This window comes from Tinamus guttatus, unplaced genomic scaffold, assembly GCF_059628265.1.
Source record: "Tinamus guttatus ecotype Peru unplaced genomic scaffold, ASM5962826v1 Tinamus_guttatus_pri_ptg000652l, whole genome shotgun sequence".
NCBI lineage: Eukaryota > Metazoa > Chordata > Aves > Tinamiformes > Tinamidae > Tinamus > Tinamus guttatus.
Window position 1 is genome coordinate 350,645 of NW_028289186.1, and position 17,637 is coordinate 368,281.

A 17,637-nucleotide genomic window follows, 5' to 3' on the forward strand; every position below is an offset into this window, starting at 1 on the left:
CCCTCTCAGCCTTCTCTTCTCCAGGCTGAACAGGCCCAGCTCCCTCAGCCTCTCCTCATAGGGCAGATGTTCCAGGCCCCTGATCATCCTTGTAGCCCTGCGCTGGACTCTCTCCAGCAGCTCCACATCCCTCTTGTACTGCGGAGCCCAGAACTGGACACAGTACTCCAGATGCGGCCTCACCAGGGCTGAGTAGAGGGGCAGGATCACCTCCCTCGACCTGCTGGAGACGCTCTTCTTAATGCAGCCCAGGATCCCATTGGCCTTCTTGGCCACGAGGGCACACTGCTGCCTCATGGTCAACTTGTCGTCCACCATGACACCCAGGTCTTTCTCCGCAGAGCTGCTCTCCACAAGCTCGGTCCCCAGCCTGTACTGGTGTCTGGGGTTATTCCTCCCAAAAAAACATTAATGTGCTCAGGGCTAGACGAAGTGTCTCTGCACCTGACACTTGAATTAGATGATGGAGTCTGGAAACAGAGAGAACTTAGACAAGGAAAAGTTATTTTCTAAGAACAGTTTCTCATATTGATGTGCAATGCACATGTCTGGCAGACTCAGAAAATGGAAGTTTCTAACAAGCAGAGCTCACGTAAAGGCACCAAAGGTTTCCCCATTCCTCCTCCAACACGCATAAACCACGGCTCTACTCCGGTCACCCCCCTCACAGGGCACTTTCTGACCACACGCTGCTATCGGTCTCGCCCCAATGCAGAGGTGTCCACAGCAGGGTAGTTTCAAATAATAGGAATACTGAAAATCAATCTAAGTTGTTTTACAGGTGATGGCTCACTCAAGTTACATGCAAATAAAATTATCAGAACAGTCACTAAAAAACAGAATGAAGCTATCAAAACCACTGGGGTCTCCAGATCGTTATCAGATAATCAGAGCTTTTGACAAACTTAATATGGGATAGAGCTGAGCTCTGGAGCAAAGCCTTCCTGGCAAATACAGTTGTTCTCAGCCTTCCCTTTCTTAGATTTTATCTATACATACTGACCTGGTCTGATTTTGTCTGGGTATACATGCTCCCGTTTTGCAGGGAATGACAGGGAGTCTATTTCTTTTCTCTCATCAGCTTAATCCCAGAGGTAAAATATAATAAGCCTACTTTCCTTTAGCTAACACGAAGCACCTACATCACCACTGCTGCTGCTTTGAACTTCATGATACATTTCCAATGAATGCAAAGAGGTAAGGAATCAGATGAACTTCAGGCTCTTACTACTGAGTTTCATCTAGTATTACATTTAACTGTTACAGGAGTTATGACTCCTGGAGCCAGCTCCCTGATTGATTCGATATTTGGAATAGTGTCCAGAAATGATTCTCTACTGTCCATTCCTGTATATGCAGTGGATGGAAATGGGCTTCCAGCTGCTTGGAGAGAGAGAGAGCTTGTGACATGTCTCCAAAAAGCTGGATTTCCAGTCCAAGAAAGCATTTCTGTAAAGCCAACCAAGCGGTGAAGTTTCAAGTAAATTGCAAGTTTCCAAGAAACAGTGAATGAGGAGCAGAATCAGAAACGAAGGCACCAAATCTCCTTCTAACTTCTACAGCAACGTTCCTAGATATTACCTGCAGTATTAGAGAGGGAGATCTTCCAGTAGTGGAGTCTTAAAACATCATTAAAAACATCAATATCCAAATAGCTTTGATCAATGCCTTGGAGACTCTCAGCAGCGTTCCCTTCTTCCACTCAAAGTCAGCAGTGAGTGGGGCCAGGGAAAGATGCTTCTTGTGAAGCATGGCTCTAGGGGTCAATGAAGGACACTGCGATGTAACGGGTCCCTTTGGTGGTTGGAAGGCCTTCGTGATAGTGGGTCAGGCGTCCTGGATGCATGAGGGTCCAGCCTTTCCGCGGAGCTCGAATGGAGCAATTGTAGCGCAGGAATCGGCAGCCTCCTCCCTGAGAGGAACAAAACAAGAGAGGTATTGGCTTAGTAAAAGCAGGACAGGGAAAGGATTTCTGCCTTTTCCTGGAGAGCCTTCTGAAAGGGTGGGAAGGTACTTGAGGAATTCCTTGCTACAGATGTTTACAGAATCATAGAATGGTTGAGGTTGGAAGGGACCTCTAGAGATCATCTAGTCCAACCCCTTGCTCAAGCAGGGACACCTAGAGCACGTGGCACAGGGTGGCATCCAGGTGGGTTTTGAAGATCTCCAGAGAAGGAGACTCCACAACCTCTTTGGACAGCCTGTTCCATTGCTCTGTCTCTCTCACAGTAAAGAAGTTCTTCCTCACATGGAGATGGAACTTCCTGTGTTTTAATTTGTACCCATTACCCCTTGTCTTGTCACTGGCCACCACCAAGAAGAGTTTACATATTGATCAGATCCCCTCTCAGTCTTCTCTACGCTAAACAGACCCCAGCTCACTTAGTGTTTCCTGCTCTCTTAACCCAGTCATTAATTGCATCCCTTGGAGTGAAGAGCCCAGGTCTAGATAAGGGAAGGGTTTCCCAGAAGGCTGCTATTGCATGGTCTGGCTCCTAACATACCCACAAACACTTACCTCGTAGTCTATTCCAACTCGGTTCAGAGCAATGTTAATGGTAAAGGTGGAAGCATCATGATGAGGCATTAGAGAGGGCTGCTCATCAGGTTTGTAGCGAACTACAAAGGCCAGCTCAAACTGAGTCTGTGGGGGAGAATAACAAAGTACACACGTTACAGGCCTATAGTGTTCCATAGCTACTGAGCTCCAGGCATGGTGTAACATTTAAATTGTCTTTCACTGCTAAAAGAGAAGAAACACAGTAAAATCAGGAGATTATTCTCCCAAAATCATGCACTGATACTGATGACGTATATTGATGCCATACCTCAGGTTCAGTTCCTCCATATTAGGAAATAGTATGTTTATCAGTATGTACACATATCAGGGCCATTCCCTTACACAGTTGCAAGAGCAGGAGGTGCCAAGCTATACCTACCTTGGTGTAGTATCCTGGATACATTTTCTCTGTGATGGGTGCAATATAGTCTAGAAGAAACTTATACCACTCTCTTTCAAAGCCAATTTGATTCATGTGGATGTCAATAGTCGGGACATTCTCATATCCCCCTTGTATCCTGCTGTCCTGAAATCGAATCATCAAAATATCTGTGAGGACAGGCACTTCAAATATGAAAAGCACTTGTTTCTGGTAGTTATTAATAATATAAGGTTTATTCATCAGTATTTTCAGGATGGAAAATTCATACTAAAGATTAATTCAACCCACAATTTAGACAATATTACCATCTGGTTTTCCAGTTTAACCCCTGGCTTTAATGTCATCCTAGAGGAGACACTATTGTTGCAAGTATTCATGGAAAATGGTGTGATCTAGAAATGAAGGAGCCCCTGCTTTTTCGTACCGTATTGTCACCCGTGGACCACTGGCCATAATGTTCCATTTCTTCCACCAGCTCATCACATGCAGCCTCAGTGAATATGGGGAACCAGTAAACATCTGGGCAGGGCTGGAAAACACAGTAGACAGGTAAGAATGGTAGAAGCCAGGGCAGGTGCTTGAGATAGATGGTAAACAGGGTCAGATTAAGTGGTAACTAACTAAAGTCACTGAAATATTCATAGAAATTTGCCTTCTGATCTATGTATCCTGCTGAAAAGGTCAGGATCTGCAAGACTTTGATGCATTGCCTAGCTCCTTACTTCTGAGAATGAGAGTGGTGATAATACAAGCATTATCCTCATGCTAATCTCCCATTCTAATGCATAAAAGCTATGTTTTCTTACCACTTCCACCAATTTCCCCTTCAGAGCTGCAGTGTAGTTTTCATGGATGTATTTTTCTCTCCAGTCCTGCAGTTAAAAGATAAGCAAACTTGTCATTTTGTACAGCCCGGTTAAAGAGGCAGTGAAAGGCCATGCGCTGAAGCAGCAGTACTTCACAGGCTCTGGAGATGCGGATTTAATTATGAATCACAAACACTCTCCCTGTAAATTCTGTGACTGTGCTCCTCATCCCACCCGACAGACATCACACAACAAAGCCTGGACCTTCTTTATCAGCGAAGCCGATGATGAGGTTTTCACAGCCCACACTGCTAGGCCTGCTGAGCATGCCAGTTATCTCACCTCAGGATTGCTGAATATTTGCCAGAGGTCATTGTGGAGATGAGTTGTCTGATAATTCTCCAGAGAGAGGATGTGTCCAAACTGATGCCGATTTGTCAGGTACATGAAGACTCCCTGAAGGACAAAAGGAAACAATCAAGATGTGTTTCAAGGCCTCACATTCCTGTGAGTCACTAGAAAATATAAGCACTGGACTTAAGCACTGTGGTGATGATGCCCCTGAGCTGTTTATCTACTCACTCTCCTGTGGGCCTTCACTTTAATTTTTACCCTGGATATGAGAACTCTGAAAGATTACAGCCAGAGCCAGCAATCCTGTGCCTGTCATCAGCCAGGCATGGAACCAGAATAGAGCAGGTGCCCTAAGATGAGGTTTTTTTCCTTTTTCTCTGGAAAATTCAGGACATTTCAGGACATTTAGAACAGATCTGAATAGCTCCAAGAACAAATATGTGATTTGCATTTAATGGCCCCTGGCTCTAGGTGGTTTCCAGCGAGACAGAAATCCCACATGGTTCCAAGACTGCATAGAATCAAGTAATGCCAGTGCATCCTACTCCATGGCCTGGCAGAGATGAATGCCTTGAGACCACTTTAGCTTGTCACCTCCACCATGGAATGCAGTTCCTCACTGCCAGCTTCTCTCCTCAACTGACCTGATTCCGAACATTATGGCAGAAAGCCATGTCAGCATCCAGCTTTCCACTGTGGAAGAGATCTCCCTGGTCAAGCTGTGATCGCAGAGCAGTGGCTTTAACCATGTAAACGCCACTGATATAGGGAACGTTCCAAAGCCCACTGAAACAAAGGAGGAGGAGACTAAGACATGATATAACAGTAAGAAAGAAACTGCAAGACTCAATGGGATGGTAAGCAGCACTGCAATATCAGCCAGGCTACCCAATATGAGCCAACTCAGATCAGTACGGAGAAACCGCACCGACAGGAATTGTCATTCCAGGAAAAATCAGGTATATTGCCAGAGCTTTTAAACAGCATAAAACCTCATCTGCTGTGAACGCAGTTAATTGCTACTGTGTGTTTCTGTTAGGGACATGATTAATGGCCTGAAACTCTTCCCAGAAAGATCAATGTATTTTTTTCCTAATGATTTAAAATGACTGAACCAGCCAAAAGTGCATAAGCTGATTTCCAGCATTCATTGTGCATACATTGACCTAAAAAAGGGGATCCTCAAGAAAACAAATGAAACAACAATATTTTGTGAATCTTTCACCCAAAAATCACATATTGTTTTACAAAGACCATCTGATAAAGGTTAGAAAGCTCTGAAGTGATTTTAAGAATCACATACACAGGTGGAAAAACATGACATGAATAAAATTAAGCAATTTCAGTTGTCAGAAGCCTCAATCCCTTCCTCTGATTTTAAGGAAGTCTGCCTGAAGTACATATGATCTCTGCATAGGGAGAACACATAGCAGGTTCCAATTGGGAACAGAGTTGTGTTTGATAATCATATGCATCAGCAAGCTTTTTATTTAAGGGATTCTATCAAAAATAAATTATCTTTGCATACTCACACCCTCCGCCTTTGAACAATATCCACATAATCTTCCGAGCGTGCGTAGTACCCATCAGGACTCAGCGCTCCCCAGAAATTTGACCACAACTTCTCATGCCGACTTACCAGTGGGGCAATCACCAGCCTGTGAGTAGAAAAGAAAATGGAATTTGCAGGACATTTGCAAGATGTTGCCACAGGAAGAAAAATAAAATATTTACAACCCACAGAACTGTAAGAGTTAGACTCTCCCTCTCTCACACGCTGTTTCTACTAACTCTGGTATTATAAAAAAAATCTAGTTCAGCAAAGGCAAAAACCATCACAGTCTCATATATAACTGCATCCAGCAGCAGATCTCCTAGAATCTGATTTATTCTAGCCACAATATAAATGCAAAGGTAGGGATGATTTACATCCATTGCCTAAAATTCAGGGATTGGCCACTACTATGAAGATAAGAGACCAAATAAGAGGCATTTGGTGAACAGTAGAGTTCACCTAGGGCTCTACACATCTCAGTAATAAATTCTCAATGTGAAACATGCCCAGTAAGGATTACACAGACCAACGAACTCACTTGTTCTGTTCAATCAGGATTCTTAGAGTCTCCGTGTTCTTCAGAACTATGTCAGCATCCAAACTAAAGTAATAATCACAGTCAGGATCCTTTCTGCACAAATCCCTATGGCCAGAGAGAAAAAAAAAAAAAAGAGTCAGGTGAAAACCCAGAGGATCAGCATAATAAAAGCACATCAGTTTCAGGAGCCAACAGCACACACAAAGATGTAGCCAACACCACATTTAACCGACTTTGTTTTCCCAGCACAAATGAGTAGCAGCAGGTACCCATTTATAGCTGGCCCAAATCCAGACCTCAGTTCATACTTCTCCTTCCTCATCACCACAAGCTACTCTGTTGCAGTCTGAGTAGAAGACAAGAAACGTTCGCTTAACAGACTTAGCCTGGACTCAGTCTGACTCCAGTAGCTCTCAAGTTTGGCCTCTTCACTTACATGCCCAAGTTCCGTGCTTCAGCATTCTCCACCTCATCATCTGGCCCAATCACTTTGATGGCAAGATATTCTTTGCTGTACTCCTCAACAAATGAGTCCACCTGTGTCAAGTGATGCTGTTCCTATGCCAAAAGAAGAATTAGAAAACAACAACAAGCAGGTGATGTGCTCATCCCAGGCTGCTCAGTCTTTTGCTCTTGAGAATGCCAAATCAGGTGAGCAATAGGTCTTTCCACCTCAACACCTTTACTGCTAGATGGAGCTATTCTATAGGTGTGTTTCATAGAATCATAGAATCCTTAAGGTTGGAAGGGACCTCTAGAGGTCATCTAGTCCAATCCCCCTGCACACACAGGGTACCTAGAGCACGGGGCACAGGACTGCGTCCAAGCGGGTTTGAAGATCTCCAGAGGAGACTCCACAACCTCTCTGGGCAGCCTGTTCCAGTGCTGTCACCCTCACTGTTAAGAAATGTTTTCTTAAGTTCCTGTGGAACTTTTGGTGCTTCCATTTGTGGCCATTTCCTCTAGTTGTGCTGGTACTGAAATGAGGCCAGCACCATCCTCCTCACTGCCTCCCTTGAGGTACTTAGTGACACTGCTCAGGTCCCCTCTCAGCCTTCTCTTCTCCAGGCTGAACAGGCCCAGCTCCCTCAGCCTCTCCTCATAGGGCAGATGTTCCAGGCCCCTGATCATCCTTGTAGCCCTGCGCTGGACTCTCTCCAGCAGCTCCACATCCCTCTTGTACTGGGTTTGCAGATGGTAGTTACAGGGTCTGGCAGTCCAATCAAAGGTTCAAAGGTGATGGGGAGGTAAACATTTTCCCAGCATTTGTGAAGACTGTCAGAGACCAAGTTTACTTACATGGTTGTGAATGAAGAGCTGGATCCGCTGTTTTGGGTAATGGAGGTTACGAAGCCGCAAGAAGAACTGGGAGAGGAATGGAGTGGGTTGCTCGATGAAAATGCCAATCAGAATCAGTGGCATCGCATGATCCTACATTCAATGAGAAGCAGAGAGAGGTGGTGGCTCTTGTATGTCACCAAAACCACAAGATCCTCTTGTAATACCTTTTCCTAGTGCTTGGGATAGACACCAGCCTTACCTTAAACCCTGTGAGGCTTCGCAGGCCTTCATCACACACAGTGCAACCAGTCTCAAATGTCCATATTTGAGGAATGTAGTTTCCCAGGTAGTTCAGCTGCAGCTGCAAAAAGAAATTTGCCATATTCCACACACAGGCCACACAAGTTTCTTTGCCTCTATACCCTGGTGCGAAATCAGATTCCATCAGAACTTCATTTACCTTCTTCCTGGACTAAAGAGTCTGAAAAACAGGACAGCCCTCAAGTCAAGCCCTCAAATTGATCTTTGAACCAAACCCATCATGCTGCTGTGGCCTTGGACCATGGATGCAGGAAAACTCAGGATGTGGGAGGATAACAGCCTGATACACTCAAACACAAAGGATTACTTTGCAACAAACTCATACCAAACCTTTCTGTCAGGGCTCCTGCTTACCTTGGTGGGTCCATTTCCATGAATCACCACAGGCAGTGTGTCATATAACAAGTTTCTTGCTCTCACCCGTGCATTTTCAAACTTCAGAACCACCTCATCTGGAAATCACATTGCCATCATGTTAACAGGTGACTTTTATTAGTAATTAGAAACACAAGCCATGTTTCTACCACCAACTGTTAGAAGATGAAAGCATGGACCTGGAAAGCCATATATACAAGGAGTCTGAGGACCACAGACTGTATCCAGGAAGAAAAAAACAAAAGTTTAGAACTGTAGACCAGTTCAGGTTTCAACTCCAGTCTTCCATCCTTACAATGAGCACAAGAGCCAAAAACTACATTGTCTTACCATTTTTTCTGTGATTAAATAAACATGGGCTGAAGCAAGACAGTAAACTGAAAACACTAGGCAGTAGTCCCAGGTGAATAGGTGGGTCACATCAGCCAAACTAGAGTAATCAGCTGGTCAGCAGCTTGGTGTGGGTCAGTGAGTACTCACAGGCAGTGTCTGGCTGCATCTCACTTTCTGTGTCATTCCAGACACCGTTGTGAAGCGGAAAGAGAGGCAGCCCTAGGCAGGGTTGTATGTTATTACTTGCAGGGAAGTCCCTCCCAGTTTCAATCCCCAAGGCTAATCCAATCTGACATGCTTGGAGATCAAAGTGGCAAGGAAGTGTGAGATGGAAAACCTGACCTGCATTCCCTGAGTGAGAAAGGAATTACGGTCCGAACCCAGTTAGTCACAGTAAAATTGCAAACAAATCCTAGGACGCTGGCAGGGACTTTTACTGAGGCTTGTCCTTCAGGGACAGGAATTTCTGAAATTTAATCCCTTCAACCACATGACAGTTGTATTTCTGTTGTGAGCATTCAGTTGCATTCCAAGGAGAAACAAGCCTCTTTTTCCATCTCACCTAAAGCTCCATTCAGGTTCTGGAAGATACGGCTTCTGTGGTCTAGACTGATGTTGATACTTTCCTTTAGAAAAGCGAGATAAATAACCTTAGTTAGAACACAAGCAGGCACCCGTTCTTCACATGTGACAGACTTTATGTTAAGTAAAGATACAACACATATTTTCATATTCTCCAAGCCCTGAAGACTAAAAACACTCCAAGCTAATCCTCATTTTCATTTGAATTTGAAACAATTCACCAGTCCTTAAACACTTAGGCACAAACTTATAAATAAACACTTCAAAACTGCTCTGGGGATCCTAATAATGGAGAAATATGCAGTGTATTAATGAAGCACACTTGCTCCACAGCCATGTAAAACTTACTCAGGAATGCCAAGGCAGCAAAAATACTGCTGTGAAGGCAGTTTCTTGCCATGTATCCACAGGGTTACCCCAAATATCGCCCCAGGTGCCAGTGTCAGACCAGAACACAGTACGGGTGCAAGACCAGCTTGTGCAATTTCTGTTTTCAGAGCTGTTTTACTGCAGGTCTGAATGGATTTCTGTCACACCAAAACTAAGCTGTAACGTAACAGAGTTCAGTGTCCCTCCAGGCACCTACAGAGACTGATTTCTGGAAAGGGCGGCAGGGTGCTAACATCCGGTGTCTGAATGCCAAGTCAGTGGAATTACTCAGCTTTCAGTGGCATAAGGCCAGAGCTGCAGATGAGAATATTAAAGGAGCAGTTCATGTTAAAATATTACAGGCCACATTCAGACTTGGGGAGGTAAAAAAATCCAAGTCCTTTTCCAACCAAGCGGAAGGCACTTTACTATTTTTAACGATTGCGCTGAGTTTACTGTTACAGTTTCACTTCTTAGTTCTCAAGCATTTCTGGCACCCCCCACAAACAGCCAGTGCTGTGTGACACAGAACTGGGCAGGGACAACGGAAGCAGCATCACGCTGTGGGCTGGATTAATGTGTACTCCAGCACAACACATGGTGTTAGAACGCATGATACTTCTGGGGTCCATTCCTATGTTCAGTATTCCAGGCCAGGCTCAGGAGATGCAGTTTTCAGGGTCTGTATCTGGAGATACTTGCTGAAAGCAAACCTCTTCATTTCCAGTCGGGCTATCCAATGTGACGCCTGATCCCTGTCCTGTGGCACATCAGTAGTTACAAAGCTGTGAACCTCTGTCCCTTGCATCACCCCAAATGTGCTCAGACCTCATCTGCCCCCTTATCTACAATGTTCTTCAGTGCTAGGCTGCGTTTGTCTTAAGTTAGTACCGCAGGCTGCAGGGAAGATACAGACTTAAAGATTGGATTTCATATCCCCTGGCAGGAGACTGGTTTCATGACATTTGAACACTTTAAACATCAGCACAAACATATGAATTTACAATAAGACTTATTTTAAGCTCCCTGTCTTCATAGTCAGTTTTTAAGTCTAAAGACAAAACCTGATAATAAGACAGGATGTGGTTGCTAGAATGCAAATTTTCAAAATGGAAAAGGATAACGGGACATACTAGTGACCTCTTTCATATCATCACAGGGCAATATATACATGGTTTACTTATTTAACTGTCAGCAGGAATGCTGCAAGGAATTGGCTCACCTGCAATGCTTCTCACATAAAATTCCTCCTACAACAAAATTCAGGTACACTCACCCGTTTTTCCGGATCCAAGAAGATAGTTGTATAAAAGAGCTGGTCACTGTCATCATCTTCTCCCTTCCACTCTTCCACAAGTTTGTTCAGGTTTGGAGCATAGCCAATGAAGCCTGCAGGAATCAGGATGAAGAGAAACACAGTATTTCAATCCATACAAAGCAAAAAAACGGAAAGTACTGATACATTCATATACTCACTTACTTCACACAAAGTAAAAGCATGTATAAATCACCCTTCTCAGCACGGAATGACACTGAGATAGAACCTTTAATTTTCGGCATCAGAAAACATTCCCTGAAAAATCAGTCTCACTGCAAATAGTTAGCAGGTTCCTATCCTCTTGATGTGATTCACAGCCATGTCCCTTCCTGCAGCAAAAAATGAAAGACAGGAGCATAGCTGGTCTCTCCTACCTCCAGAGCCCAGGAAGCGTTTTCCGTCTCGCACCTGAGGGTACTTGGCTTCCAGCTTTCTGTCAGGATAGATGTAATTCTCTGCTGAAAAAACAACTTTGCTCTTGGCTTGTTTGAACTTCTTCAGCAGCTCTGTGGGACCCGATGCAAAGAGCACATCATAGCTAGAGCAAAAGACAAAAAAAAAAAAAAAAAAAAAAAAAGACAGCAAGGAATGGAGTCAGGAAAGCAGGTCAGTGAGAAAAGCAACTAGAAACACGGAAATCATTTAGAATCTCCTTCTTTTAGTTCTGCTTCACAATATTTTATTTTTGTTCCACTTTAACTAGAGTGTTATCTTACACAAAGTGAAAAGATACTTAGAAAGCAACAGGAAACACAGATGGATCTCAAGAATCCAGGCCTTCCAGTGACTGCCTCAAAGCAGGATTGAACAGGTTTATATTGCCCCAAGGGAAGTTACTTTAAACATTTTTAAACCTTTCCACTGCTGGAGATTCCATAGTGTCTTGATGCAGCCTATTCCCATGCTCAACCATTCTTACTTTTAGAAAGTTTGCACCCATAATGAAACCAACTCTTCCAATCTCCAGAAAGAGACCACTTTTTATATTTTTGGCATCTTGCCACTCTCCACAGAGCTCTCTGTGGTGGAGACCTATGTTGGACACCGGTCCCTGGACACTGGATTCCAGTCATTGTTTCTCCACTACTGAGCAGAACCGACTAATTTTCAGTGCTCGCAGAATGAGATCTGCATTCACTGCAAGAGAATTGCACTCTTCAAAGTAACTTTCTCTGGCCAACTAAGTGTGTTGCAGTCTGTCTCACAAATAATTCCACTGAGAAGGGCCTGCAGAATTTTTCTCTCTGTTCTCTAGAGACAGATGCAGCCAAATTCCACCCTGGCAGAAACAGGTATAACGCTATCAAATTTATACAAGAGTTGGAAACAGCCCATTAATGTTAGATCTTTCCAGCTGCCACGAATGCAGCTCACACCAACACTCAGGAGACTATGGAGAATTCAGGGGGAAAAATTGCAGGGGATCTGGCCACCTCTTGCACAAGCAACCCACTTCACAGCTGGTTTCTTCTTAGTAATAACCTGCTCAAAGAGCCTTGTAATTAAGTTCATGACAAATCCTTTCCAATATATTACCTTTCTACGAAAAGGATGATTAAGTCTTCCTTGTCTGCATACTCCTTTAAAGCTGATTTCAAGAGACGGACCTTCTGCCCCCCTCCTGCTGGCTTCTTATCATCTCCACCCTGCCATTTCTCGTCCAATCCCAGCACCTAAAGGACACAGGCAAAAGGTCTACTGAACAGGTCATTCTCCCAGCAGGACCCACAGAAAAGGACCAGAACTCACAGTCCTGATTACTCCCAATGCAAAATACAACAACAACAGAAACAATTTCGGGGTGGAGGCACTAGGCATGTGTGCTAGCCATTGAATAGTGACAGGAGCTTCTCACTTTGCACCATTATGTTTCAACACTGCAAAGGAAATGTGGCTTGGGGCTACCTTGAGCAGGAGTCATGATCTCGTCTCAAGCCACTATTGGGCATGGCATAAGAAAGACTGCAGCAGAAATGCCAGCTGCCACAGTGTCTCTCATACAGCTGAAGGGGCAGGTCCTCTCTTGGACTTTTGTTTAAATCTTCGAGGCCAAGTCTTATTCATTGCACACTCAAGAGTGTCCATTTCAAAACTCCCTTTTGCCAGCTACTCCTGAGGTCGTTGGTCATCACCTGGACTTTGTAGTTGAAGAACTGGGCTGATCTTCTAAAGCGTCTGAAGCCCTCCGTTTGCTTGGTGGCAACAGTAAGGACGAGCAGGTTTTCTGCTTGCAGGAGAAAGAACAAGAGACATATGATCAGTCTGCCTGTTTCCACACATAACGCTGAGGCTTTACTAGCAGGCACTGAACCAAAGTAGGAACTGTTGTTCTTAAAGGGAGGTCCTTAGAAGTAAAACTCAACCACTGAGAAGTGACCTTCGCAATAGCACACTTCAAGTTAGTCATGAAGTCAGGAATAGAACCTAAGAGTCCCGACTTTCACTTCAGACCCACCGCTGTTCACAGACAGAGGTTATGTCTGCTCTGCAAAACACTGACAGCTGCCCGGGTTCACTATGCCAGGCAAGCAAGGCAGCCAACCCCAGGAGCAACCACGTTCTGCTGAGAGGCAAACACTTGCTTAAAGCTCCCCCAGTCCTCTCTGCTTTGTACAACCCTAAGCACTGTAGGTGCTCTCATTGACCAGCGCCAATCAGGAATAGAATTCACTTCAAAACCCATTTTTTGCTGCCTAGATTATTGGTAACACCTACAGAGAAAAACAGACAGACAAAAAACAACATGGAAGGAGGCAGTGTTTTTCCCTCTGGAGTAACTACCATATGGGACAGGGTATCATAAAGGTGGCCAGAACTTTTCACAGACTGAAGAGCCCCAAACTAACTGCAGTGCAGCCAAGGCTGTTCCTTTGCTTTGTACTTGTGCAGCAAAGGTTAGAACTTGGTCCTGGGTACAAAATGGGGAAAAATAGGAAAATTAATTGAGATACGAGGTGGAAGAATAAAATACAATTTATTATTTTTTTAAACCTTGCTAATGTGAGCTATGATTCTTCAGTTTGAAGGAAATTAAACTTGAAGATTAAAAAAAAAAAAAGAAGCAGCACTAAAAAAAACACCATTTCAGAGTCATGCATTTAGTGCAATTGGCTTCCTGTTACCCACAGATTTGCGCTCAACATTGACTATGTGTGAAGACCAAAATTAGGCTGTTATTCCCCCTCCCTAGTCGCTCCAATTTCCTACTGTGTTCCACAAGTTTTTCCATACATACACAACATGAATTTAATTCTGCCATCCCTTTCATTAAATTACCAATCTTGTCTCTTAAAAATGATATAGCAAAATCTTGAAGTTTTCTTTCAGAAGTTTCTCCAGGATACTATTGGAATATGAATATTCTGCAGAAGTCCTGGTTTCTTTTTGGCTCTACTTCATCTTAATACCTTTATTTCAATAGGAACTTGTATAGGCTCTGGCAACAGTGTGTTTAAATATGAATCCTGCCATCCAATTTTAACATCGGAAAATACCAGGAATAGCTGAAAGTACATTCTCTCTTGGCTTGAGCAGCTCCTCTTGGAACAATGAATTTCTCAATGGATGTTCCAGATGTATCTTCCTAGTGTGCCCAGACTGATATTCAGGGCATAGGAAGTCCAGTACCCCAGACAGGCAGAATCTAGGAGCTAGAATCCTCGCTAGACCTGACAAGGGTGTCAGAAGTAAAACCTAAGGGTAAGACTAAAGCTTAGGAAGTAAGACGTTCCCAAGGACAAATCCTTTTCTCCATCAAAACAAAGAGGAGACACTGAGATCAGTCAGAAAAAAAGGCCAGCTTCAACTGTATTTTGTTAGATATTCATGCAGACAAAGGACTGACAAACAAAAGAATCCAAATCCTACATTAAGTGCAATTTCTGAAGCAGATTTTTAGCTCTGTGAAGTACATTCCTAATCCAGCTCCTTCAGCACACTCCAGTTGCTTGCACCCTTTGGAGGCACAAGGTGTAAACAAATCTGTAAAATATGAATGTCTTCAAGGCATGTGCTAAAACCATTAAAGTATCTAGTCATACAGAAAACCATGGCAGCTTGAACAGGCAGCTCTGAGCCCACAGTTTCTGAGAAGGTGGAAATCATCCTGCCTGTGAAGAGGGGGCAAATGTGTGAAGAGGGAGGAATGCAAAGACAAGCATCACATCCTAGTGCCTGAAAAGGGAGGAGAAAGCATATGACAAAGATGATAGAAGAAAAGAACGACCTTAGCCTGGATGCTATGCAATTGTTTCAGCCTGAATTCTGAGGGATCGCGTTAAAAAAATTAGGAATTCATTTGCACGCCACCACCTCAAGAAAGTTACAAACTGTTTATGCGCCGTTTGATGTGACTGCCAGAAGTTTGCTGGACCAGATGAGAGAGCGAAAGGCTCCAAGGATGAACAGGAAGCGGTGTCGTATTTCCAAGACAGAAAAGGTTTCACTGTGCAGCATGTGAATTCTCAGGAGCGCGGAAAAAACAGCAGAGAGAAAACAATCCCCCCACACAGAATTCCTCATGAAAAATTCCCTTCCCATTACTAATTTGCAGGGAGCTCGGTTTCTGCTCTGAGTTATTTCTGCAGTAGCGAGAGTTTTCCATCCCAAGAGACGCGCTGTGCTGAACTGGACCGCCTCGGCCTTCCCCTTTAACCCTTTTCTGTCTTTCTCAAAAGTTCTTGCTGAAGACTGGCACAGCTACAGGCATTTCCAAAGCCAGAGCAGCAAACACCTCTAATTTCTATTTGCTTTAGACTTTTTAGTAATATCTTCTTTCTCCACACTATCAATGCACAGTCAGGCTCCTTTCGCCAGAGTAACTGGAAATATTTTTAAAGCTCCAAAAGCAGTTTTATGTTTCCTAATCATCCACATCACAGTTATTTTTCATACGTGGAAACAGTAGTTCATTTTGTTAAGCTGGGCCCCCTGGACACACTGACTCCTTGGGCCGTGCTGATTATTATAAATGTAAGAAATACACTTAATAAAGGTGTTTCAGCAAAATCTGAACAGAGTGTGATTCAACAAAGCAAAGGTGGGACTAAGAACCAGGGGAGCTGCACTGGGCCTCTAGCTCTGCGCTGAAGCAGGGAGCCAGCCTTGCTAGCAATCTACTTTTCAATCTGTAGAACAGTAATAAATGACATTTAGCAGACTTAAAAGTTTTTACAAAGAAATTGGTAAAATGCAGTGACAAGATGAGTTTGGCAAAAAAAAAAAATCATGTTATTTACTTCTGCCCTGATTCCACAGGGGAAACACAGTTGCAGCTGCATTTCTGAACAAGGGATGAATTTATCCCTAGGCTGTGCCTTGGGAAATATTACTGTGCAGCTTTTGGTTAAATAACATTTAAGAAAATATCATTAATACTGGGACCAAATAGAAATATCAGTGCATAGTTTAACAGTGGATAATATAATCTCTGCATTAAATTTACATTTTCCAAAGGTTTTCAGTAACAATTTAATTTGAAGCACACATAACTGTACTTAGCACTTTTGCAAAGACCTGAAAGAACTTCTAAGAGAGAAGAGAGGTACCTTAAGCTCATACTGGAAGCAAATGATTTGAAAATTAATTAATTCCAAATTCCTTTTCCTAACCAGCATACCTCACTGTATGGGTGCCAAACTTGGGGGGTAAAGCGGGCCCCACAAGCTTGTCAAAAGCCTGGAAGAGCAGAGGTGCGTAAGTACAGGATGGCACACACGAAGGTGTGCTCTTTACTCGTATTTGTCACAAAATGGGAGCCCCTCTGAATTGCCGCTTCTCTCATGAGGACGCGAACCGAGAAGTCCCGTCCCGTCCCGTCCCGTCCCGTCCCGTCCCGTTCCTACCTTCCTGCCTGGCGCTGGCGCCGCCGCCGCCCTCCGCGCCCGGCAGCGGCAGCAGCAGCAGCAGCAGCGGCGGCAGCAGCAGCGCGGGGGGCACCATGGAGGCCGCTTCTCGCCCGCACGAGACTCCGCTCCGCTCCGCAGGGAGCCGGCGGCTGCGGGAGGCTGCGGGGCTGCCGGCGCCTCTGCCACGCACCAGACCCGCCCGGCGGGGGCGGGCGGCGGCGGCTCCTCCTCCTCCTCCTCCTCCCGGGCCGCCCCGGCCTCGGCGCCGGACACAGCCCGGGGCTTCTCCCGGGGCTGCCCCCAGCGATGGCTCCGGGCCGCCCGCGCCACCGGCACCGCGGGCCCGAGCCGTGAAAAGGAGGCAGAAACGGATTGTGCCCAGCGGGGCCCTAGTAAAAACCGCTTCCCCGGCCCTGTCCTGTCACGCACGTCCCCGGGGGACAAGGGAGCCGCTGCCACCCCCATGCATTACCGTACATCTGTCCCTATGTCTGCTCTAGCGCCGGTGACGCATACGTGTCTGCTTTGTTTCCTATAAGCAAAATCTCACAACATTGCACTAGTTTAAACAAAATATTGGTTCCATGGCCATTTTTTCACTCCCATTGCAGTGGATGTTTCATTGCAGGGAAACACTTCTGAGCCTGCAGGACACCAGATAAGGAGCTACCACTGATACGCACCTTATTTAAGGCCTAGAGCAATGTATAATTTCTAGTCAAGATGTCAGCTGGGCTCGGAGTGAGGAATACACAGCTGGAAACGCACCCAGACAGTCATCCTATGAACAGCTGGGTAACACAAAATCCCAAGTCTGCTGTTTTCTGCCAGCAAACCACCTTCTGGAATCAACAAACTGCAGAGATTGTGTGAAATACTGGCTCTCCCTAAAGAGGGTGTTTGAGGAAACTTCCTTTCCCAAATCGCAGCTTTCTCCTTTTGAGAGTTATATCCCTCTCAAATGACAGTGTTTTCGGTGCACCGAAGCTCCTGGCTGCAGCGCTGCGCGCAGGGGGC

At 44.7% G+C, this 17,637-nt stretch overlaps 1 protein-coding gene across 2 annotated transcripts; it reads right to left on the reverse strand.

Annotated features, from left to right (window-relative positions):
* Positions 1-1,231: 1,231 nt before the first annotated feature.
* Positions 1,232-16,750, reverse strand: PLOD1 (procollagen-lysine,2-oxoglutarate 5-dioxygenase 1). Of its 2 annotated transcripts, none has more exons than XM_088536201.1 (19): positions 16,618-16,750; positions 12,907-12,998; positions 12,311-12,447; positions 11,149-11,312; positions 10,733-10,845; positions 9,068-9,131; positions 8,152-8,249; positions 7,736-7,837; positions 7,495-7,626; positions 6,632-6,753; positions 6,196-6,300; positions 5,635-5,760; positions 4,747-4,888; positions 4,091-4,204; positions 3,749-3,814; positions 3,367-3,471; positions 2,940-3,086; positions 2,519-2,644; positions 1,232-1,912 (listed from the first exon to the last, which is right to left on the reverse strand). In XM_088536201.1, exons 1-19 carry the CDS (start codon positions 16,712-16,714, stop codon positions 1,757-1,759), a joined length of 2,208 nt encoding a protein of 735 aa, XP_088392327.1. In that variant the 5' UTR covers positions 16,715-16,750; the 3' UTR covers positions 1,232-1,756. The 2 variants fall into 2 exon arrangements, with proteins under 2 accessions (XP_088392327.1, XP_088392326.1); XM_088536200.1 differs by having other exon boundaries at positions 12,907-13,001.
* Between the last annotated feature and the right edge of the window lie 887 nt (positions 16,751-17,637).